Source organism: Peromyscus californicus, unplaced genomic scaffold (genome assembly GCF_007827085.1).
Source record: "Peromyscus californicus insignis strain IS unplaced genomic scaffold, ASM782708v3 Scaffold_16__1_contigs__length_79575227, whole genome shotgun sequence".
Lineage (NCBI taxonomy): Eukaryota > Metazoa > Chordata > Mammalia > Rodentia > Cricetidae > Peromyscus > Peromyscus californicus.
Genome location: NW_026294458.1, coordinates 33,404,926 through 33,425,645, shown reverse-complemented (window position 1 = coordinate 33,425,645; position 20,720 = coordinate 33,404,926). Strand labels below are relative to the sequence as shown.

The 20,720-nt window shown below is 41.0% G+C and overlaps 1 protein-coding gene across 4 annotated transcripts in view; it reads right to left on the bottom strand.

Annotated features, from left to right (window-relative positions):
• Positions 1 to 221: 221 nt before the first annotated feature.
• Positions 222 to 20,720, bottom strand: part of Cd47 (CD47 molecule) — a 59,665-nt gene continuing 39,166 nt past the window's right edge. For 2 of the 4 annotated variants that reach the window (XM_052740846.1, XM_052740845.1), the window contains 8 exons: positions 17,791 to 17,898; positions 16,599 to 16,691; positions 15,594 to 15,686; positions 14,018 to 14,110; positions 8,072 to 8,103; positions 6,759 to 6,783; positions 6,066 to 6,098; positions 222 to 4,204 (listed from right to left, as the gene is read on the bottom strand). In XM_052740846.1, coding sequence (XP_052596806.1) covers positions 4,200 to 4,204; positions 6,066 to 6,098; positions 6,759 to 6,783; positions 8,072 to 8,103; positions 14,018 to 14,110; positions 15,594 to 15,686; positions 16,599 to 16,691; positions 17,791 to 17,898 — 482 coding nt within the window. In that variant the 3' untranslated portion in view covers positions 222 to 4,199. The remainder of the gene's footprint in view (positions 4,205 to 6,065; positions 6,099 to 6,758; positions 6,784 to 8,071; positions 8,104 to 14,017; positions 14,111 to 15,593; positions 15,687 to 16,598; positions 16,692 to 17,790; positions 17,899 to 20,720) is intronic. The other 2 variants (XM_052740843.1, XM_052740844.1) reach the window with 2 other exon arrangements.

Below are 20,720 nucleotides of genomic sequence, written 5' to 3'. Positions count from 1 at the left end.
AAGTTACCTGTAACACACACTACATCTGTTTCAAACTTCTAATTAAAACTCTGAAGTTTCCTATATTGATTATACTTAAACCATTAAGTAAAAATTCTTTTTAAAAAATCATCCTTTCCATTACATAGAATTTTGAAAACTAGAAAAACGTATTAAAAACAAAATTTCTCAGAAAGGTGCCCGTGGTCTGTGGTCGCAGGAACATAAATAGCCCAACAAAATAGCTTAAAATGTTTTATTAAGTATATATAATATTACAGGGTAATATTTACACAGTTATTTTTTTTAAATAAAAAAGTATCTTGGCAAAGATTGCAGGTATTCAAAGCTTCAAACAGTGATAAATTGATTTAATACATATAAAAAAAAACTTTAAGGGTAACATAGCTGTAAAACAACTTTGGTCTTTAAATTACTGCAAAAAATGGCTACTGACAAATAGCACACCTTTAATTGCTATGCAAAAAGGCCCCCAGGAGAGAACCTTGCACATAGCAACACTGGAGTCCTCTTACAATTTAGAATGGTTAATGGATATTTATATGACGTGGGAACTAATTCTCAACAATGGCTTTCTGTAAATAATGCTCTGTTTAATAAAAATCAAAAGTATTTTCCTCTTTCATCCATTATGATAACAACACTCTAAAGACGCCCCTGATGCTATCTTATAGAAACGCTTATTAAAAATGCCCTTTCTTTTCCTCCAAATAGTAGATTCATGGAAAACTCAGTATTAAACAGTTATAATTAAGGGCGATCAAAGTTATAGGCAGGACAATATCCTGGGTACTGCTCATCTCTTTAAAGTTAACTTGGATCATCCCTTTTAGCCACAAAAGATGACTTAACAAGACCCCTAGTGGGTGTGGCGATTAAGAGATTTTTGAAAATGCTCATCTCAAAATAAACCCTCAGTTAAGTACAGTAAAAAAACAAAGGGTTGCCAGACATGTTTTTTTGTTTTTTTTTTTCTCTACTTCCCAACACCAGGCAAATACACGCGTTTGTATTTACACACACATCCTCTGGCGGCCATTTTTGAATACCCATTATAAGACAAGATAAACCTGGACGATGATATACAGCTGAACTCTTATTAATGAGATACTAGCAGAGTGAACGCATCACTTTTTGAGCTTTATTAATGCAAATACAATTTGGCCACTATATTGACTACAACATCCTGAAAGAAAGCCTATTATGTATGATGCTGCCCCGTGACGTTTAGTTTGATATTCTCAATAATTTCAACAGACCAGACTTGGAATTTTCAGGTGAAGCATCACCTCTTAACGATTTTCAAAGCATGTGAAATTTGTCCAAAAGAAAAGAAAAAGAAAACGCCCTAGCTCACCCTATTAAAACGAGAAATCTAAGTACAGGCAACTCTTGCCACCAAACTTCTGAGTGCCTGCGAATGTATGCAGAACACTGCAGGAAGAAGAGGAGAAACAGGAAGCCATGCTTTTGCTGCCGAAGGAAATTTTTAAAGTCCAGTGAGAAGAAGATGACAAAAAACCCAACAGAGCTAAGCGGAGATACATGAAGCACCGGGAAGGGTAAGTGAGAGATGAAAGGGGCCCCCAGACAGACGGGGACAGAGCGCAAAGAACAGCCATTGACAGATGAGGGCTGAAGCGCAAAGATCTGAGAGAGAAGAAAAATGGGCTTCAGCCATAAAGGCTGGAAAAAGTGTTGCGGAAAATGACAAATGGCATCACTTCGTACTATTGTATAAATGGAGAGCAGACAATAAATAAAAATCGAAGAGCGGATATGACAGCAGAAACTGGGATCAGGGAGAAAAAAGCACATTGTGGGGCAAAACAGATGCATGCTGCCCACAATACTGTCAGCAATTTAAATCTGCTAGGATGCGAGCCGGGAGCCATTGTGGGACTGATTTAAAGAGGGTGAACTGGCCCAATAATGCCCAGGCAGAAGGACTCTTGCTGCTGTGGTCCCTTATATAGAGAAGTTGATTAACTACGAACAACAGTCGAGTTCATCTTGTGTTTCCCAGGCTACCACTGGTGGCACTGTCTAGGGTACTCAATGCCTCTAATGGCGGGCAGCAAAGAGGACATGAGAGCTGGTTAAGACCCAAGACTGAACCCCGAGCAGAGGGGCAGTGACTGCGCATTAAAAGGTACAACTTTAGTTCATAAAAAAACAACAAAAAAATCGACTATAAAGATTTTCACATCTGACTCTTAATGGAGAATAGGAAAATTTGGGTATCTTCCAAGTCCATCTGCTTTTTGCTCTCTTCACCGAAACTGATTTCAAAGTAACCAACGATATGAGCAAAGTATAAATATTTTCAGAAGGAGAAGGAAAAGCATCAGGAGCCATCTGATTGGTATAAAGGCATTCAGCTCCCTCTCTATACAGGGATATTTTGAACAGCTACAAAATCAGGGAGGAAACCTACTTTTCTTTAAAAGCACTATCTTCATAATGTGGTCAGTTTTCTGAGAGGCCTCAGCAGGTCGTAAGTTTAGGTTTGCCATGGACAAACCACTTGGTCCCCACATGAAAGATGACAATAAATTTGGCATACAAGAGGCACATGGAAACATTCAGTAGACTGAGAACAAATAACCATTAGTAATGCAAACACAAATACAAATGCCTTATTACACAAACAGGAGAAATTACTGGTATTTTTTTTTTAGAGGGCATTGGTGAGCAGTCAAAAAAGCTTGGCACATTATCTAGTTTTAAAGTGATCAAATATTTGCATCAAATATAATTCCACCCAATAAGGACCTTGGTTTTTAAATGTATTTACTAACAGCACAAAGTTAGCATTTGCACTTCTGTAGATGCCTCACTTTTGTCTGTACAGAAGATGCATGTGCCTACCTTTATACATGTGCACATACAAACACGCCCACAAACAAGGTAAAAACAAGTGCTAATAATCTAAAAGTACTCCATGCGATCACAACTGTCAGGACGTTGGTTGTCTTCTAACCGGGTGGGGGATGTGGTCGTTTTGTTTTCCTTTTCGAACTTAGGGGAAGAGGAGGAGGCAGGAGGCAGGAGACAGGAGGAAGGAGATGAGTGTTCATCATGCAACAAAGAGACAACAGGCGTAAAACCTCCTCCCCGGCCCGGCTAGGGCCTGATGGAGACACATGTTGCCATGCAGGAGACGACGCATAGTTCAGATTTCAGTCTTGCTTGGTCATGCCTCCCATCAGAAAACATGGGAAGAAACACTGTGGATTTTTGCCTTCAAACCAGAGGTCTGGAATACATATGTTACAACCATAGCTATTTTTTTTTCTTTTTCTTTTTCTTTTTTTTTTTTTTTTTGCTGAAGAGTATGAATGAGCACAGTGCTTTGAGAAGTCTGGCTCCCTTCTGCAACTGACACTACTGTGTCAGAGGACCACGTTTGAAGAGGGGAAAAGGTACTCCATCTTGTACCGCAAATGCAAGCAGCAGGACGGGATAGGGTGCAAAGGGTTGTGTGCAAAAAAAGAAAACCACATCTCTAAGGAAAAAAAAAAGTATCCAAAATCTGGGTGCACTTTATGTCAAAGGGGTGTGTGTGTGTGTGTGTGTGAATTGGAGGCAACCCCCAAGAAGGAAAACGCTAGTGCCATCAGTATCATAGCACACATTGGGGGCATACAGGATCTGCCTGGCCAAATTAATGTTTCTACTTCCGTCTCTATCGCTATGACCCAGAAGTGGCAGTCACATTATTCAGCTAGCAGCATGAATGACAAAGCTGCTGGGAACCTGAGTTTACTAAGGCTTGCTGGATACCACTGTTTTTCACAGGTATCTCTGGGTAACCTTCAGGTTAATGCGAGGCAAGTCTCCTCCAGAACTGATTTAAACCCTGTGTCCAGAGACTCAAGGATCTAGCCAACATTATTCTTGGAAGTTGCCCCTGATACTTTTGCCCCTAGTTGAGTAGAAACAATAGAAAAATGGATTTCAATTGGTTACACGACACAATCATAATTCTTTTATTAAGTAAATTACAGCTGCTCTGAATATAAACTGAACTGGGATAATCATCTATGGGTCAATGACATGTTCTTTCATAGATGAAAATCAGTTACTGTTGCTTGTATTCTTCTTGCCAGCCATGAGTCCTCAAGGTCATGATGCTTAAACATACATGTATTCCTCCACTTCGGACGCTCCAGTTACGGTCCATCACTTCCCCTCACTTATTCTGGAAAATAGAAACATCCACATGTCATCACTACGCACATGTCTACTTCCTATGCATTAAGACATGATCTGGTTCTAAACGTGAAAACTGTTTCAGATATATCAAAAATAATGAGAACATATCTGTAAAGGTCACAGAGAGAAATCAGGCAAATCACGAGCCTTTTCAGTTTGCTAAGTAAAATGCCAATGACAAATGAAAATAAAATCAACACAGACTGATCATCTTGGTTTGCTGGGTTAGCTCGACCAAAGGCGAGCGATGTTGGTTTTCCAAAGCAGAAGTTATTGATCCAAGAATAATACTCTATTGTACTCACTTTGGATTGACACCATTCAGTTAATATACATGAAACAGACTTGTGATCTGGCGTAGGTAAAGCAGATGGCACCTTGAGCCTCAGTCAGTGTGACAGGCACACCAGGAGCCCAGAGTGGATGTCAGAAGGCTGAGCCCATCAACAGATATTTAAACAAACTGTGATCAGCTAAATGTGGCCAAAACTCAGGGCATTTCCAAGGTCATTACAGACCTCATGCACTACACAAACAAGTGAAAAAAAATCAAACAATTGTTCTTTATGCTATCTCCTGATATGGTGGTGACTTTAAAAAAAAGTCACATTTTAAAGAAAATTAACAAAGAGGCACTGAAGGTTTTTTACAATGGTTTTCTGCAAATGGAGAAAAGTTTATGTCTTTTTTTTTTTTTAATCCACTTACAGAAAAATGACAGCACGATAGGGGAAAGAAAAGAAACAGAGTATTTGAAAAACAAGACACAGAGGGCAAACATGATAAAACCATGCCAGGAATGTTGGCATTCTGTACACTAGCTCCCACTAAAACCACTGTTTTTAGGTAGCAGTGGCTTGCGTACACAACACACATTTGAAAGCTACAACAAAGCCTGTAACTAGGGGCCCATTCTGGATTTCCCATTAAACACACGCCTGAGCCCGGTTTTAAATTTAGCTCACCCACCACATGATCGAAGTGTTTTTAATCTCATGCAGAAGTTAATTGTGCTCTGGGGAAGATGGCCTCCTGTGTTACCTTCAGTTCTTTGTTAGGGAGGTGAACCAGCAAGTCACAGGCCTTATAACAGCAAACTATGGAGCCAGGAAGGGTTTCAGGTACTAATGGTGTGAGGACGTTTTTTTTTGAAAATAGGATAAAAATACAAATGTAGTTCCTAAATGTCCATGGAGCTAGAGAATCACAGCATATTAAGGTTAAAAAGAAATGTATACATTAGGGGGGAAGAGTCAGACTTCTTCGGTTAGAATTAACAAGTACATGTGTTGGTCATGGAAACGTGTGTTGCTACTGATCTGGTGTTCAGAAAAGACAGAAAGGCTGGGGGAGTAACCAAGTCTCTCTCTCTCTCTTTAGTCCTTTCCCACAAGGTTGAAGTTATGGATATATCACCCCCAGTGTCACATGCAGCACAATCATCTCCAGGAGTATAAGAGAAGCCCTGTCAAGGGGAGACAAACTTATGCTAGGGTGTCTGCACACTTCATAAAAGCATTTTAAAGGTTCAATAAACAGGCGCATGACTTGGAAACACGTTTATCAAAGGCAGCAACTGCTTGGCTGAGGAACCAGGAGGTTCCAGGGTTTGTGAGACCCAACAAGTTTTTGTTCTTATCCACCTACAGAAAAAATGATACCATGTAGGTAAAAGAAAGAAAGGAATATCAAACTCGGTCTGGGCTTTAAACATCAAGAAGTGTGGACATTCATGATTGACAGTGTCCCTGTTATTTTTTGAAAAGTTATAATTGCAGGCAGCTCTGCTTTCTCTTTAATGTCCATGCATCAATCAGGGCACAATGACAGGTGAATTTCATACTTACCATCATTCATCATTCCTTTTGATTCTTTAAATGCTGAGGATTAGTAACAAGCAGGCAATTAGTGAGAAGGCAAGTTAGTAAGACTTCACAGCTAGAAATAGTCTCAAAATAAACAAATACGCAACGACATGATGCCAGCTAGTCCTCAACCAGACAGCTAGACTCATTTGAGGCTATCATTCAGGGGACGCATTTCTAATGCTTCACTCCCACAGCATCCACAAAGGCAAACGCACCTACTGGGGAACACAGATCTGGGTTTACCCAGAAAGGAAGTGAAACACGTGGGTGTCACTCCACGGTGGCAACCTGTGTTTTTCTAAAACTGACAAATTAGAAATTGGAAGCCACTGACATTTTTCTCCACTGAGGGTGGGCCACTTCACCTTGTCCCGTATAAAAAGGTCAGTGGTCCCCTTGCCCAAATGTCCCTTTGCTAAAGTAAGCAACTGCTACAGCACAGCACAGTGAGAACATCGCAGAAGCAACACTACCAATTTCTGATGAATGATCAAGAAAGAATCGAGAGATCAAGGCAAGAGGACACATGAACAAAACAGCAAGCAAACAAACAACATTCCCAAACTAGATTCTCCCCCAAGGCACAGCTGGGCATGCTAATGTCTTTGTGGATCAGTTCAAATTATGATCTGCTAATGGACCAAGACTACTAAGTTTATAATAATCACATACCGTTAAGGGGTTCCTCTACAGCTTTCTGGAAAATATTTAAAATATATTTATATAAAATACACGTTATTTTATATCTTTTATGCTAAAACTTACACTACCATTGAACCTGTATTATGTGGAGACTCCTATGGTTTAAAAGCAAAATAAGACAGCAAAAGCTAATGAAACAAGGCTTCCCAAGGTTAGTTAATGGTTTAATAATAACCAAATTATTCTCTTAGTATTTTTTCCTGTGCAAAATTTCCCACTCCACCCACCATTCTCAGTTCAAGAAATCTCATGAAAGTATTAATGCACAAACATGCAAATTGCAGTAAGAGACAGAAAATACAGTTAAATAAGAGATGGTAGCAGAGCGGAATCATCTTCACATCATGCAAATTGAACTCAGTAACAGCAAGAAATTGTTGGGATTTAATGGTCCATTGGTCAGGTTATCTATAAGAGGCGCTAGAAAAACTTCTGGCTGCTTGTGACTAACGCCGCTATGACACCAGCCTCTTCAGAGTAAAAGGCTGAGGTAAATTAACACACTCGGCCCCTGCCTGCCCTTTGGGTGTGTTCTTTGAGGCTGCCACATTTCTCTGTCAGTCATCATTTACAGGAAGCTGAGTACAATACAGTCCCCTCCAGATCTTAATTCCATGGAAGAACTCTCAGGCCTGTCGCCATGGTGAGTCGATATGGTAGTTTGTTGGTTTTTTTTTTCTCCCACTCACACATCTCCTTCTGAATCTGCTCTTTTTCTTAGAATTTCCCCAAAGAGCTTATGAAGGTAGGCAAACACAATGAGACCTGTAGTGTACTTTCGGGAAAGGAAAGTACTGATAAAATGGGAGGAGTCGTTATTTGGAACAGATTTTTTTTTTTCAACAAGAGATACCATATAGACTATATTTTTAAGTGAAGTCAGTTTAGCACAAACTTCTCTTCCTTAATGTCATGCTTGAAATTGTCATTCTATGGACTCACATCAGAAAAATCCAACAGGTGGGGAGACATATTGGAATCAGCTTCCTTCTGATGGAAGAGAGAACCACATTCCTTCTCAGAGACTGTCCAATTCTGGATATATAAATTGAGTACAACCTTACAGGATCACTTCTCCTATCTCACAGGTATTTAAATGTTCCAAGGTAAGTCTTACAATAGATCAGACCCATTCATACCCAGGCCCTGAAATGACTTCAGCATCGTCTTAATTGGATGTCACATTAAGTGGGGAGCAAAACTGTTCAATATTCCAATTATCAACCCCTCATTTTAATCCATCAAACAACCATTCTTAATTCATTTAATAAACTTGAACTTACCCTAGGAGGTTGTATAGTCCTCTGGTTGGAAGCTGGTATAAATAAAAATATAAATTCAATAATTAAAATAAATGAAGCAATACAGTACTTAATTTTAAGACAACATGTTCAGGGCTAAAACCAGAAGGTGCTAGATACTCCAATGAAGGAGTTCTAGTTTTGATGGTCTATTGGAGAACTACAGAAGACTCTTGATTATATACATTGATAGGAGAAAAGGAAGCAAATAAGATGCCTATAGCAGCTAATAAACACAGACTTGCTCACGTGCATGTGTCTCTGGCATGTCGGTTACCTACTCTACATCATGTTGAAAGACACTGTCAACTACTCTCTCCCGCCAGGGTCCCATCTCTGCCTGTTGCTCCGATGGCTTGGACAGAATGTGGCAATGAGTAACTTCCCCTCGAGAGCATCTTCCTTAGCACACTGTTCTCATTCCTAGTCTAGGGCCTTCCCTTCCTTTCTCCCTTCTTTCCAGTCTTCAAAGCTCTCAACAGCTAACAAACTAAAATAAAAAACATGATGATCCCGCTGAGCTTAGAGCTCTCCCAGACAGCCAGCTTCAGACCAACCAGGGCCTGCTCTGTGTATTCCTCCTCGGCATTCTGAGTTGCTCCCTTCATTGCTTCTGAACAGATTAGCCATTGAAGATGCAAGAATAGGGAGCATGCACTAAATGACAAGAGGGAAAAGAACAACTTTGGACTGGTAAGAAAGAAAACTTCCGTATGAAACTGGGCAAGGAAACCCTAGAGAAACCAAAGCCAGTCTTTCGCACAGGGCCAGTGCCCCAAAGCCAGGAAAACATGACCAGCAACACTCTCTCAATGACTCAATACTCTTTGACTAGCCATAATTTCCTACCACACCCATCTATCTCAGTTCAAGAAATCTAAACTTCTCAAAATAACTTTTACAGTACATTCAGAGAGCAACCCTGAATGCACAATGTAGTTTTAAGATGAGCGTGGAGCAGAATCATTTCCGAGTCATGTGGAATGCTGAGAAACAGGGTTAGGGTTTGCAGGGTTCCGGCGAAACCCTGCTGGCTAGCAGACAAAGGCAGGCCCAGGACAGCCAACATCCCCCACCCTGCCCATGCAGACTCAGCAAGCTTCTAAGGCTGACAAGGACCAGGCTTTCTCAAACAGGAAAACTGCAGCTACCGCTAGAATTAGAAGAGGTAAATAAGAACAACTAGAGACTTGGTGATGGGAAGGGCAGGTTAAAAAAAAAAAAAAAACCTAAACAGAAAGGAAGAGTTTGGGATGTAGACTACAGGCAGGAAAGTGCTTATAGGAAGAGAGCAGCTAGGAACCATCACAGTGAAGCAAGGGATGGGAGGGAGCAAAACGCAATGCTCTTCAGTTCATGTAAACTGAACTCAGTCACAGGGACAGTAAATGCTCAGCTGTCAGAGGCTTTTACACCTTCCCCACCAAGGCTCAGGGGACACTGGGCAAGAGAGGACAGAAAGAATCTAAGAACTGGGAGACGTGAGGCAGAGCTACAGAATGCTATCTTCTGGACAGGATGCACACATTCTGATCAGGAACTCAGTGCAACTACACTTGCCTACAATACACCTAAACAAGAATGGGCCTGTCAGGAGCCAGACATTGATGGAGGAGGGACCCAAGGAGGGTCTGAGTGCCCACCATCAAACAGATGGCCAATGACAGATTCTGAGAACTGGAGAATTACTCCCTCAGTTGAGTAAATACTCACGAACCCACCCAGGCTCCAACAGAGTTTCAAAATAACGGTCACACAGACGGCCCTGGTTAAACTCACTGGATCTTCAAACAAAACAGTAACTCATGAATATGGCTAAGAGACTTGCAGGGAGGAGAGTGGGCTGATGAAGGCAGGTGATGGGAATCAGAATGCATTGATTGATTGATTGATTGATTGATTGTGTGTGTGTGTGTGTGTGTGTGTGTGTGAATGAAAACATCAAAGGACACATTTAATAATAAAATATAAAAGAGTGAGGTAGCACCATAGTGTATGCATATATTCAAAAACAGGAGAAAGAAAAGGATGTTTAGGTGAGAGTACATGCAGAAGCCACACTGGTGCCGTTCTCAACCTCGGTCAGAGAAGTTTCTTTCTGCAGTTGTTCGTTAGTGGTTAGTCCAGACTCAAAACTAGTCAGAGTGCTGAGAATCAGTGACTGTGACTGCCCAGCCACAGATGGGCCCTCTGTATCAACCTCTCTCCACCCAAAGCTCAGCGAACAGATTGGAAGAGTGACTAGGAAGAATCTGAGAGCTGGAGGATGGAGAGGAGAGCTGTGAAACGATGTCTGGACATGACGTCACTGACAGACACACCAACTCACAGCAGAGGCAGCTGCTTACACAGGAACTGCACCAGTTCAGGCCACCCAAAATTCCAGCATGGTCGGGAAGGGGCTCATGGGACCTTCACCCCTAGGTGAAGAGTTATTGGCAGCTGATGGTCATTGAGGGAGGGGAAATCAGTTTTCTCTGGTGATGTGGCTCCACTAATTGGACTCAGGAGACTAGCATTATCATCATCATTACTATTATTGGCAAAAATATTGCCCAGGCACATGTGGGCTTGTGGTTTTGAGACGTTCCTGCTCCTGAAAGCAACCCCAATAAAACTCATTGGTTCACTCAATTGGATTTTGAGGTTCACCATGCTTTGATCTGCCACTGTTTTTCTACCTGGAAAGAGGAAAGACTTCTCATCTCCCCAGGAATATTGCATAATATTTTAAAATTATATTCAAGCTCATAAACATGTTCATTGTAAGTAATACTAAGAAGTGCTCTATTGTGCTTCTCCCTGCCTCTCCACTAGCACATGGTGGCTGCTAAGTTCTCACTTTCAAGTCTGATTTGCTTAGCTCACTCTGAAACAGAACTATAAGAATGTCATACGCTATGATGGCCACTAGTCAGTCCTGATCCTCGGACATCATAGAACTAGCTGTATGGGAGTTAATGTTACCTGAGTTAATGCTCTCTAGTGGGGATGTAAGCCATGTCATAAAGAATGGAGATGAGCCGGGCGGTGGTGGCGCACGCCTTTAATCCCAGCACTTGGGAGGCAGAGGCAGGCGGATCTCTGTGAGTTCGAGGCCAGCCTGGTCTACAAAGCGAGCTCCAGGAAAGGCGCAAAGCTACACAGAGAAACCCTGTCTCGAAAAACCAAAAAAAAAAAAAAAAAAAAAAAAAAAAAAGAATGGAGATGATTGGTCTGTTGCTCTCATGTGTCATGAACCTAGGCACTGGTAGTCTTTTTTTTTTTTTAAATCAAAAGCTTTAAGCATTCCACACGTTTACTTGCAGTCTTATAATGATTCTTGGTATGTTGCGCTCACTCTGAAATACCTGACTACATGCCATAAATATATTTTCAGGCTTTCAATTCCTCAGGAACCGTTTATCTAGTGATTTATATATAGCTTGTAAACAGTGGACAAGAAAATAGATCTGAATAAATACACACACAATCTATGTGTGTTTCTGTAGCATTTCAGAACACCTGAGATGTTGCAGCAGGCATGGTTCTGACTACCACCAAGTTGATTTGAACCAGCACGGCTGTACCTGCTCTTCTAACTGTACTGAATGATAATGGCTTTAAAAACAACTCCTGTACCACATAAAATATGATTTCAGGTGCCCCACCCAAAAACAAGCTCTGTTTTAGGGAGTGTGGTTAGTTTCCTTTCATATTTCTTAGGTGCTCATATTAAGTTATTATAATTTTCTGACTTCATAAAATTAAAATCCTTCTCATAAGAAAAAAATACAATATAATTTAAAAATTATATTTTGCCATAGAAAGCCAAAGTTAAAATCACATCCCTTAAAATTGCAATTAAGGCTACAAATTTAAACTCAGAAATAATGAAAAATATAAAAGCTATGAATCTCACAGGGATATTAACTCACTTTAGAAAGAGAACTTTTTTTTAAAGTATGTGAGAATTTTATTACATTTCAATCAAATGTCATCCATTTCTACAATGGTGTCTGCAACAAGCAGGAATTATTTTGGAAATATAGCTTTCACTTCCTAATAAAAATGCTCAAATTTGCAACCTTAATGCTATATACATTCAGATTTATGCAGTCAGAATACATAAGCAAAACATTCACTGTCCTAGTCTACTACAGTATCTACAAAGCAGCCATCCTGTACCTTTTTTCTTGTCTTTCAACTGACCGAAGGGGTCTCTCTCCACTCTGGGGTCAGACAAGTTGATTTGAAAAGTTAATTTAGGATAGTCTCAAGGTGTCAATAAAATTGGACTAAATTCTTAACTTACAAACAATATATTTATCTAGCAAATCATCATAAAGAAAAAAATATCTCTGGGTACTTTGATTTCACTTGTATCACAGTAATGTGTAATTCCAGTGGCTTTACAGGCGTCACAGGGACATAAGCCACGGAGGAAATGCGAGAGCAGAGGCAGAAGCCAGCCACTGGATGATGGCAATTCTCATGGCAGCTATGCTGAACATCACTCATGACCAGGTATGGAAGCCAGGGAACAAAAGGATGCATTCCAGATAGAGAGGAAAAAATAAGAGCGGAGAGTTGACCATCTGTCAGAGACACCTAGTCCCGCTGCACTGGAGTTATATGAATACTGCAGGTCACAGACTGTTCTCAGCATTCATGGGAGCAACAAAATCAGCAGTGTCAGCCTTCAAGTCCAGACACAGGCTGATTGGGAGACTAACAAAAATAGAATATGCATCAGAATTCAAGGCACCAGAGGCAGCTCCTGAGCACCAGCCTGCTACAGATGTCTTAGTTGTGTTTCATGGGGTTATGCGGTAGAGTGTCAGGGCAATTCAGTAAGCCACAACTAATACCTATGAACACAAAAACTAAAGGCAGGTAGACTTCGGAGTATTTTAACCGTTTACATAAAAACATTAACTAAGAGAAAAGACTATATATTATATGTATGTAATAGACCAGACTTCATGATCAGAGATTAAGAAATGAAGTTCAGAAATAAAGGCAAAAGTTCTTTGAAAGTCTTATGTAAATAACATGAAAATTTTATTGACCATAATGATTCAACTTTTGCATTAATTTTTAGAAAACGTTCATCTGAGAACACATTGGAAATGCTGATTTGTTTCAATGACTTTTAACATTTGATTTTCTTGTTACCCAGTGCTGTGTTCACTGTATACATTCATACAGATGACAAACGACCTCTTTTAAGGGGGACTGTCATAAATCGGGTGGCTGGGGACAGGTGTGGCTTGGGTAAGGCACACTCTCGTTCAGGCACCGTGAAAAGCACCTGCCTCTGTGTACACGTGTCCATGTTTCCGTCTGCAGAAACACCATACCTGAGATTGGCAGGCTAATCACCAAACAGTGAGGGCAAGTACCAAAAACTGACCAGAAGCTGATGTGAAAGGTGGTCAAACCTTGAATTTAAAGATCTCTTAATATACTGGGTTGTGACTAGAAGCGTTTTTAAGTAGTGCACTGGAAGCCATGGCGCACTAAATTAAAGACGTGACAGGTTTTAATTCCCAGTTCCTGTCTCTGCAGGGGTGTCTGGGTGTATAAGCAGTGTATACAAAGAGCAGACACACCAAGAGCTCCACAAGAGGACCCTGTAACAGGGAACGAACCTTTCACACTAATTTAAAATGGAGCCTTTGAAGGTGTCTTCTTTGGCTTATAAAAATAAATTCTATACTTTCTAGTACACACAGCCACTTCCTCTCTTCATTGGTAACTCGAACTGTGTGAATTCACATGCCTCCCTCCCTCTCTTTAACTGCTGTCTCTCCAATGATATTTTTCTCATTTTTGGAGACATCAGTTGATTTCTATCCTCAGCTGGAGAAACTGACTCAACTCATTTTCTAAGTTACAGATCTGAAATTCGTCGCAGAGGCTTAAAAAGTAGTGAGATTAACTTACCGACAAATTTCATATAAACTAGTCCAAGTAATTCTGGTAGAGCTATGATACCCAAACCTGAAATCAAAAGGGGGCCGTGCACTGGTTCACAAGCTGTAGGACAAATGGAATTTTGTTAGAAATGCAGATAAAGGAAACAAACTTTAATTTAAAGGGATCATCAATAACTAATATTATAAAGTTTTTTTTTTCTTTTGGTGTGTTTGGTGGTGCCAGATTCCCGTCTCTGTAGATTTATATACTAGGCAAATCGTGCTAACACCAAGTATACCTCAGCATCTGCCATCTTTAAAGTTAATACTTCTTATTCTAATGATCAGCAAAAACATTACCTGCATGTATGCAGTATAAGAATATCTTTATTACCAACTCAGCAAAATAGCCTAATTATTAAAAAAAAAAAACATTAAACATAGTGTACTGTTATCATATCAAGATTAGTGAAAAATAGTGTGTAAAGTCCAAGGTGTCCAGCAAGGACAGTCTGGTTATTTGACAAATTCTCCCACAAATATGGGCACCCTTGTTGGGCTATAAACAGTCATCCCACAAACCATATATAGGCAACGTTTCTGTAGCAAAGGGAAAAATACTATTTGCACTGATGCACATGTAAGTGTATTTGTGTGTGTGTGTGGGGGGGGGTGTTGAAAAAGAAAGGGTCACAATTCCAAACGCTGAAAAATACTCGGAGAAGCAAAATCATCGCTCCCTGATGGTGTTACCAAACAGAGTTTGCCAGTTTGCTACAAAAATTAGCTGTACCTTACCACACAATGCAAAAATTACAACCCTTGGTATTTAGCCAACTAGAGCTGAAAATTTATATCCACACAAACACATGCTCAGTGATGTTTACAGTAGCTTTATTCATCTGTCACAAAAAGAGAGAAGCAACCAGGATGGCCCCTCAGTAGGTACACGCAAAATACTAAACACATTATGGCAACGATATTTTTTTCAGCACTAATGAACTATCAAGATATAAAAAAAGACATGGATGAAACTTAAAAAGGAAGGAAACCCTCGGGAAAAGGCACAATCATAACCTCTGTACTGTGTATAGACAAGATCTGTGCTTTTCTCATAGTATAAATCTAGCTCTAAGGCCTTTTGGAAAATGCAGAACTATGTGGCAAGTTAAAAGGCCAGTGATGTCAGGGGTTAGGGAGAGGAACAGATGAACAAGCAGAACATGGGGGGTGATTCCATGTGATACCACAATGGGCATACACGTCACTGTACATCCATCACAGACCCAGAACGTACTGTACAACACCAGCAACCAACCATGATGTAAGCTACTAATTCAGGTTGGTAAGGATGCCTCCATGTTGGTTCATCCACTGCACGGGTGTGAAACGCTGTGGGAAGCTGTGGGTAGATGGGGACTAGAAAATGGGTGGGGTACATGGTAAGCCTCTGTACTTTCCACTAAGTTTTTCTATGAATCCACAACTGTTCTAAAAGAAAAGGCCAGTTTAAATTTTTAAAAAAGAAAGAAGACAAAAGGGAAGAAATGAGAGCTCTAACTTAACTGAAATGAAAACCAGAAACATAAAAGAGTATGACTCACCCATGATGCAGAGACACAGTCCAACCAAAGCAAGGACATAGCCCAGCACTTGAGTGATCAATATGGCGATGGTGAAGGAGGTCATTCCAAAAGCTGAGGGAGGAAGAGGACATAGTAGGGACGTGTCGAGAACACTGAGGAAGCAATTACTCAGCCTGGCATTTGACACGCTCAAAGATGGGACTGCAGTTCCTCATCAGATGACAGGTTTTCTAGCTAACCTTTCCGCCGGAGTGTCGGTGCCAGACTCACACGTTCTGCAAGCTTTTATTGTCGGCCGCCTGAGGGGGACTGGCAGCTTTTACCAAATTCTCGAAACCACGTCCTTGTTACAGTTTTAAACTGTACGGTATGAATGGCTTGCTATGCGTGGCTTATCCACATGCACACCACTGTTCTGGGGGGAACACACCACCACACAAATATAACCTCTGTGCTGTGTGTGTGGACAAGATCTGTGCTTTTCTAACTAACCTTTGGATACGTCTAGAGGACCTAAGACCCAGTGCCAAAAAAGACTCTTTAACAATAACAAAATATGACCTAAATCACAGAAGTTATATTGATTATAGTTGGAATAGTCATACTTTTCAGTGTCGCCAATAACAAGAAACTGGGTTTCTAAAATTTGTGACTTATAACCCCATCTTACAGAACCGGTCTTTTCTACTGCAAAGGGTTAGTAAAAAGAATGCTTCGAACACTGACTTATAGCTACAAAAAACTAAAATTAGAATATGCAAATAGCCATTAAAATTATACAGCACACTTTAAAATTACACCAATTTCATCAAATACGCAAGAAAATGGCTTTTCATAAAACCATGGTTGAGAAGACCTAGCAGCCTGAAAATCAATCTATATGGGAAATGTCACTAAGAATACAATGGACAATCTAATAAGCCAACTTGTGCTGAACTGTTAAAACCATACAAGGATATCTTCACCAAAGTACTTTTTTTTAATGGAAAAAGCCAAAACCAGGCTGTAAGAATAAATACTCACCCGTCATAAACACATTGTACTGAAGTGGTATTAATACTCCTATAGAGATGACAATCAGCCCAAGTCCAGAAGCACTCTTTACAGGGTTTTCTCCTGTTATAAATAAATATATTTAAAATATCTTCTTATATACTTCTTTATGAAGTTACATACTTCGTTTATTAAATGTTTTAATCGCAGTGCTATCTTATACACTGTAAAAGGCTTAAAATGTTTTCCCCGAGTTCACACAAAATAAGTAATTCTTATTTTAACATTTAAGGCCAAGCTAAAGGATTTGTATCTCAACATATTGAATCCGTTATTTGGTTTTAACTCTTTTACTGTCTTACATAGTTCCAGATGATAAACTTGCCCTCACTGTCCACCATCCATTCATTCAGTATTCAGCCTGTCCTCAGGCCAAATCAAGCACTCCTTCATATTGTCTCCAGACTTCATCACCTTCCCAGGCCCTCACCAGCCCTGGGTGCAAACAGGACTACCAAATCTGTGTTCCAAAGCCCCGCCTGTGCAGGATGGCAGTGGGGTTCTGTGGTCTGCCACGGTGGGTCCCGGCCTTTGCTTTTCTTCCCATCTGTCCCCTGCCACTACTTTCTACTCATATTCTCTCAGCTGCGATGACCACTTCAGAAAGACATGTCTCCCATGTGCATGCCCATTTCCACATCTTAGCCAGTGAAGCCTGCCTCCATCGTGGATTTAACGGGGGCCCTGGTTATATATTCCCGCCTTCCCGTTCCTAGAAACTGTGAGTACCACCTCATGTGGCAGAAAAAAAATACTGAACGGGAAAAGATAGGCTACTAAATCGAGGGTGTAAACTGCGTGAGCGCCTGAATACCTACTTCCTGAGTGTCAGTGGAGACAGGAGAAGGGAGAGAGAGACCCCACGCAGACACAGCAGACCCAGGGCAGGAGGAGGCAGTGACGGGGCTGCTCTACCAGCTGAGGAATTCTAAGCACTGCCTGTAAACAGTAGAAGCCGGAAGAGGCACGGCAAGGGTTCTTCCCCAGAAGGGTCTACAGCCCTTGAGAGAGACTCCAGGTCCTCCAGAGAATTTCTATTGCTTGAGACCACGTCATTTGCCACAAGCTGTCACAACAGCCTTATACACCCATACATGGCCCCTTGGGGTGCCTCTCCCACCAGCCCTGCAGCAGCCCAGATCCCAGAACCCGTGCATCTTACCCGGGATGAGGAGGATGGCTCCAACAATGACAATGACAGTGAGCACAGTCCCGGTGACGAGCAGCAGAATGATTCTCTTATTCGTGCGAGTGGATTTATATTTCAGCGCTTAAATGACAAACAAAGAATTACATAACCCAGTCACAAGTGATGCCATTTTTATAACACATAACGTGAGAGAGAAAGTGACAACTCCCCATCTGTGACTAACCTCAGAAGCATCATTCCTTACCATCAAGTCTCCTCCTACCCCTGCATTTTTATAAGGTATGGCCATGTAGATGTGGATGTTGAAGGTGTAGGTGACATTTTATTCCCCGATACAATAAAACTACATATAACAGGCTTTCTAAATTGAAGCATCATTAATCCCTTTTCACATTTTCCCCCAGCAGTGGATCTGTGCATACAATATGGCAGAATCCCTGAACCCCACATTCTAGATGCCATTAAGAGATCCCCCACTTCCCTACTTATCAATCAACGTGTTTTCAGGCATTGTCAATGTCCCCAGAGGGGCAAAATCACCCAAATAACACATCAGAGGCCACACAATGCTGATAAGACATAACTACTTAAAGAACAACATGGAGAAAACAAATGTATCCATTTTTAAAACGTAGTAGGACATCTAGAAGTCGGGGCAATTTAATTTGAAGATGGAAACAGAATAAACATTAAACAAATCACATCCTTGTAAAATCTCTATGGAAAAAAAAATGCCTAAACTTTCAACTAAGACATTGAAATAAAAGCACTGCCAGCATTCAAGAGGCTTCATGGCAGATATCACTGGTCCTGATGCAGGTCCACCCTCAGGTACCACTACCCTCCCTGAGACCACAGGTAGTGAGTGATAAGCATCACAACATTTTCTTTTGATCTCTTTTGGACCATTAAAGGCCACCTGGGATTGGACTGAAGAGAAGAGAGCTGCAAGATGTGAGACTGGCATGCTGGTGGTGCCACCTACACACTGATGTCCTGCTTGCTGGCAACCACGGGGGGGGGGGGTGTGCTGGTTTGAATGAGAAATGCCCCTTAGGCTCATACATTTGGACACTTGGTGGTGCTGCCTGGCGAGGGGTGGGGTGGGAGGATAATGGAACTTTTAGGTCATGGAGCCTTGTTGGAGGAAATAGGTCATTAAAAGCAGGCTTTAGGAGTTTATAGACTCCATTTCCAGTTTTTTCTCTCTCTCTCTGCTTCGTGTTTAAAGCTGAAGATATGATCTCTCTGCTCCATGGCTGCCATGTATTTCTGCCATTATGGACGTTCCCTTTAGAACCATAAGCCAAGATAAATATCTCTTCTTTAAATTGCTTTTGGTCATGATATTTTACCACAGCAACCAAAAAGTAACTAATACAGTGGGGAATTATTTTAAATGTTGTATTTGCTTTTAATTTTCTTCTACCGAAATGATGAACAGATTAAACATAACAAAATTGGAAAAGTACTTAATGACCATAATAAAAATCTATCACGAAGACACCTGAAGACTTTTATTGCTCTACGGTTCTAGCCTCTTTCCTGTTGTGAAAAACACCCTTTCCGTAAATGACTTGGGAGAGGGAAGGGCTTATTTCAGCCTACTGGCTACAGTCTATCATTGAGGGATATCAGGGCAGGAACTCGAAGCAGAAACCACAGAGGAACACTGCTTGCTGGCTCATGCTTAGCTAGAGTTCTTATACAGCCCAGGAGCACCTATCTGTACAGGGAACAGTGCTGCCCACAGTGGGTTGGGCCCTCCTGCATGAATTGTCAATCAAGACAATTCACCACAGGCCAATCTGATCTGGGCAACCCTTCAACTGTCCCTTCTCAGATGACGCGCTGGGCTGTGTGTCAAGCTGACAGTTAACTAACTAGCACAGCCTCCTACCCATTCTTTTGATTACAACCTCAGTTCTAGTCACTCCAGGAGGAGCCAGTGGTCTAAGCAATGAGAGTCCACAAAGCTGAGTAACCGACACTTTTAGGAACCAGAGTGCATCGTGTGGCAGGATCCCTGGGCTTCGGTTTGGTGGGTCACCTCTCTCCAGTCTTGGAGCTCACATGACCTCTGCTCGGTCCCACCCCTGCCTCCTCAGAAGGAGGGGTCTTCACAGCTTCCCGACTTTCAGATCTCAAATACCAGCTAGAAAGAAACTGAGTGTCTGGGTCACAAAAGACAAAGACCTGTTTCAGAAAGGCAGAAACCCAATGTTTCTCTAGGCAAACGGCTCATTTTCCATTTAATCCCATATATACTGCTATCTAAATAGAGCATGAAAACTCAGCAAAAGTTGCGACATAAAAGCTGCTTCAAATGTATCACACAGCCAATCCAGGTTTAATAAAAAAAAATGTACCATTAAAAGTAAAAATAAGAGTTTGAACAACACATAAACTCCATCCCTTTCAGACTGAGCAGGCAGAGCTGCCGAAAGGGAAATACCACCAACAATAGCAAGCAAACAAACAAACAAAAAAAAAACGCCAAAGAAATATTACATCAATAGGTCTTTCAAGTAATCTATGTGTTGGAGTCAGCCTTAGTTCTTGGTGACTGGTTCAACTACTATTTTCCAGGCTACTTATTTTTTCTTAAACAGGTATTGTAGCAAATATATTACTGGGTCTTATGTAATCCCAAGCAGTGGAAGAACATCTGTGTTTTCTTGAGCAAACATCTCTTCAGGCTCATAGTCTTTGCTCACAATGGCTGCATTCAGCCAGGCCCCACAGCAGGCGGAGAAGGTGTCTGGTTAGTCCAGTGTTCTCAGGGACAATGAGATTCCATAGAACCCAACAATTTCAAGGGTTTTTGCTAGTGATTTCTTCGTTTTCTTTAACAAGTGGATTTATCCTTATTTACCCAATTTATCAAGCCATTAAACATAACAAAGACAACATGGATGCAAAAATTTCCAAAACGCATGGGA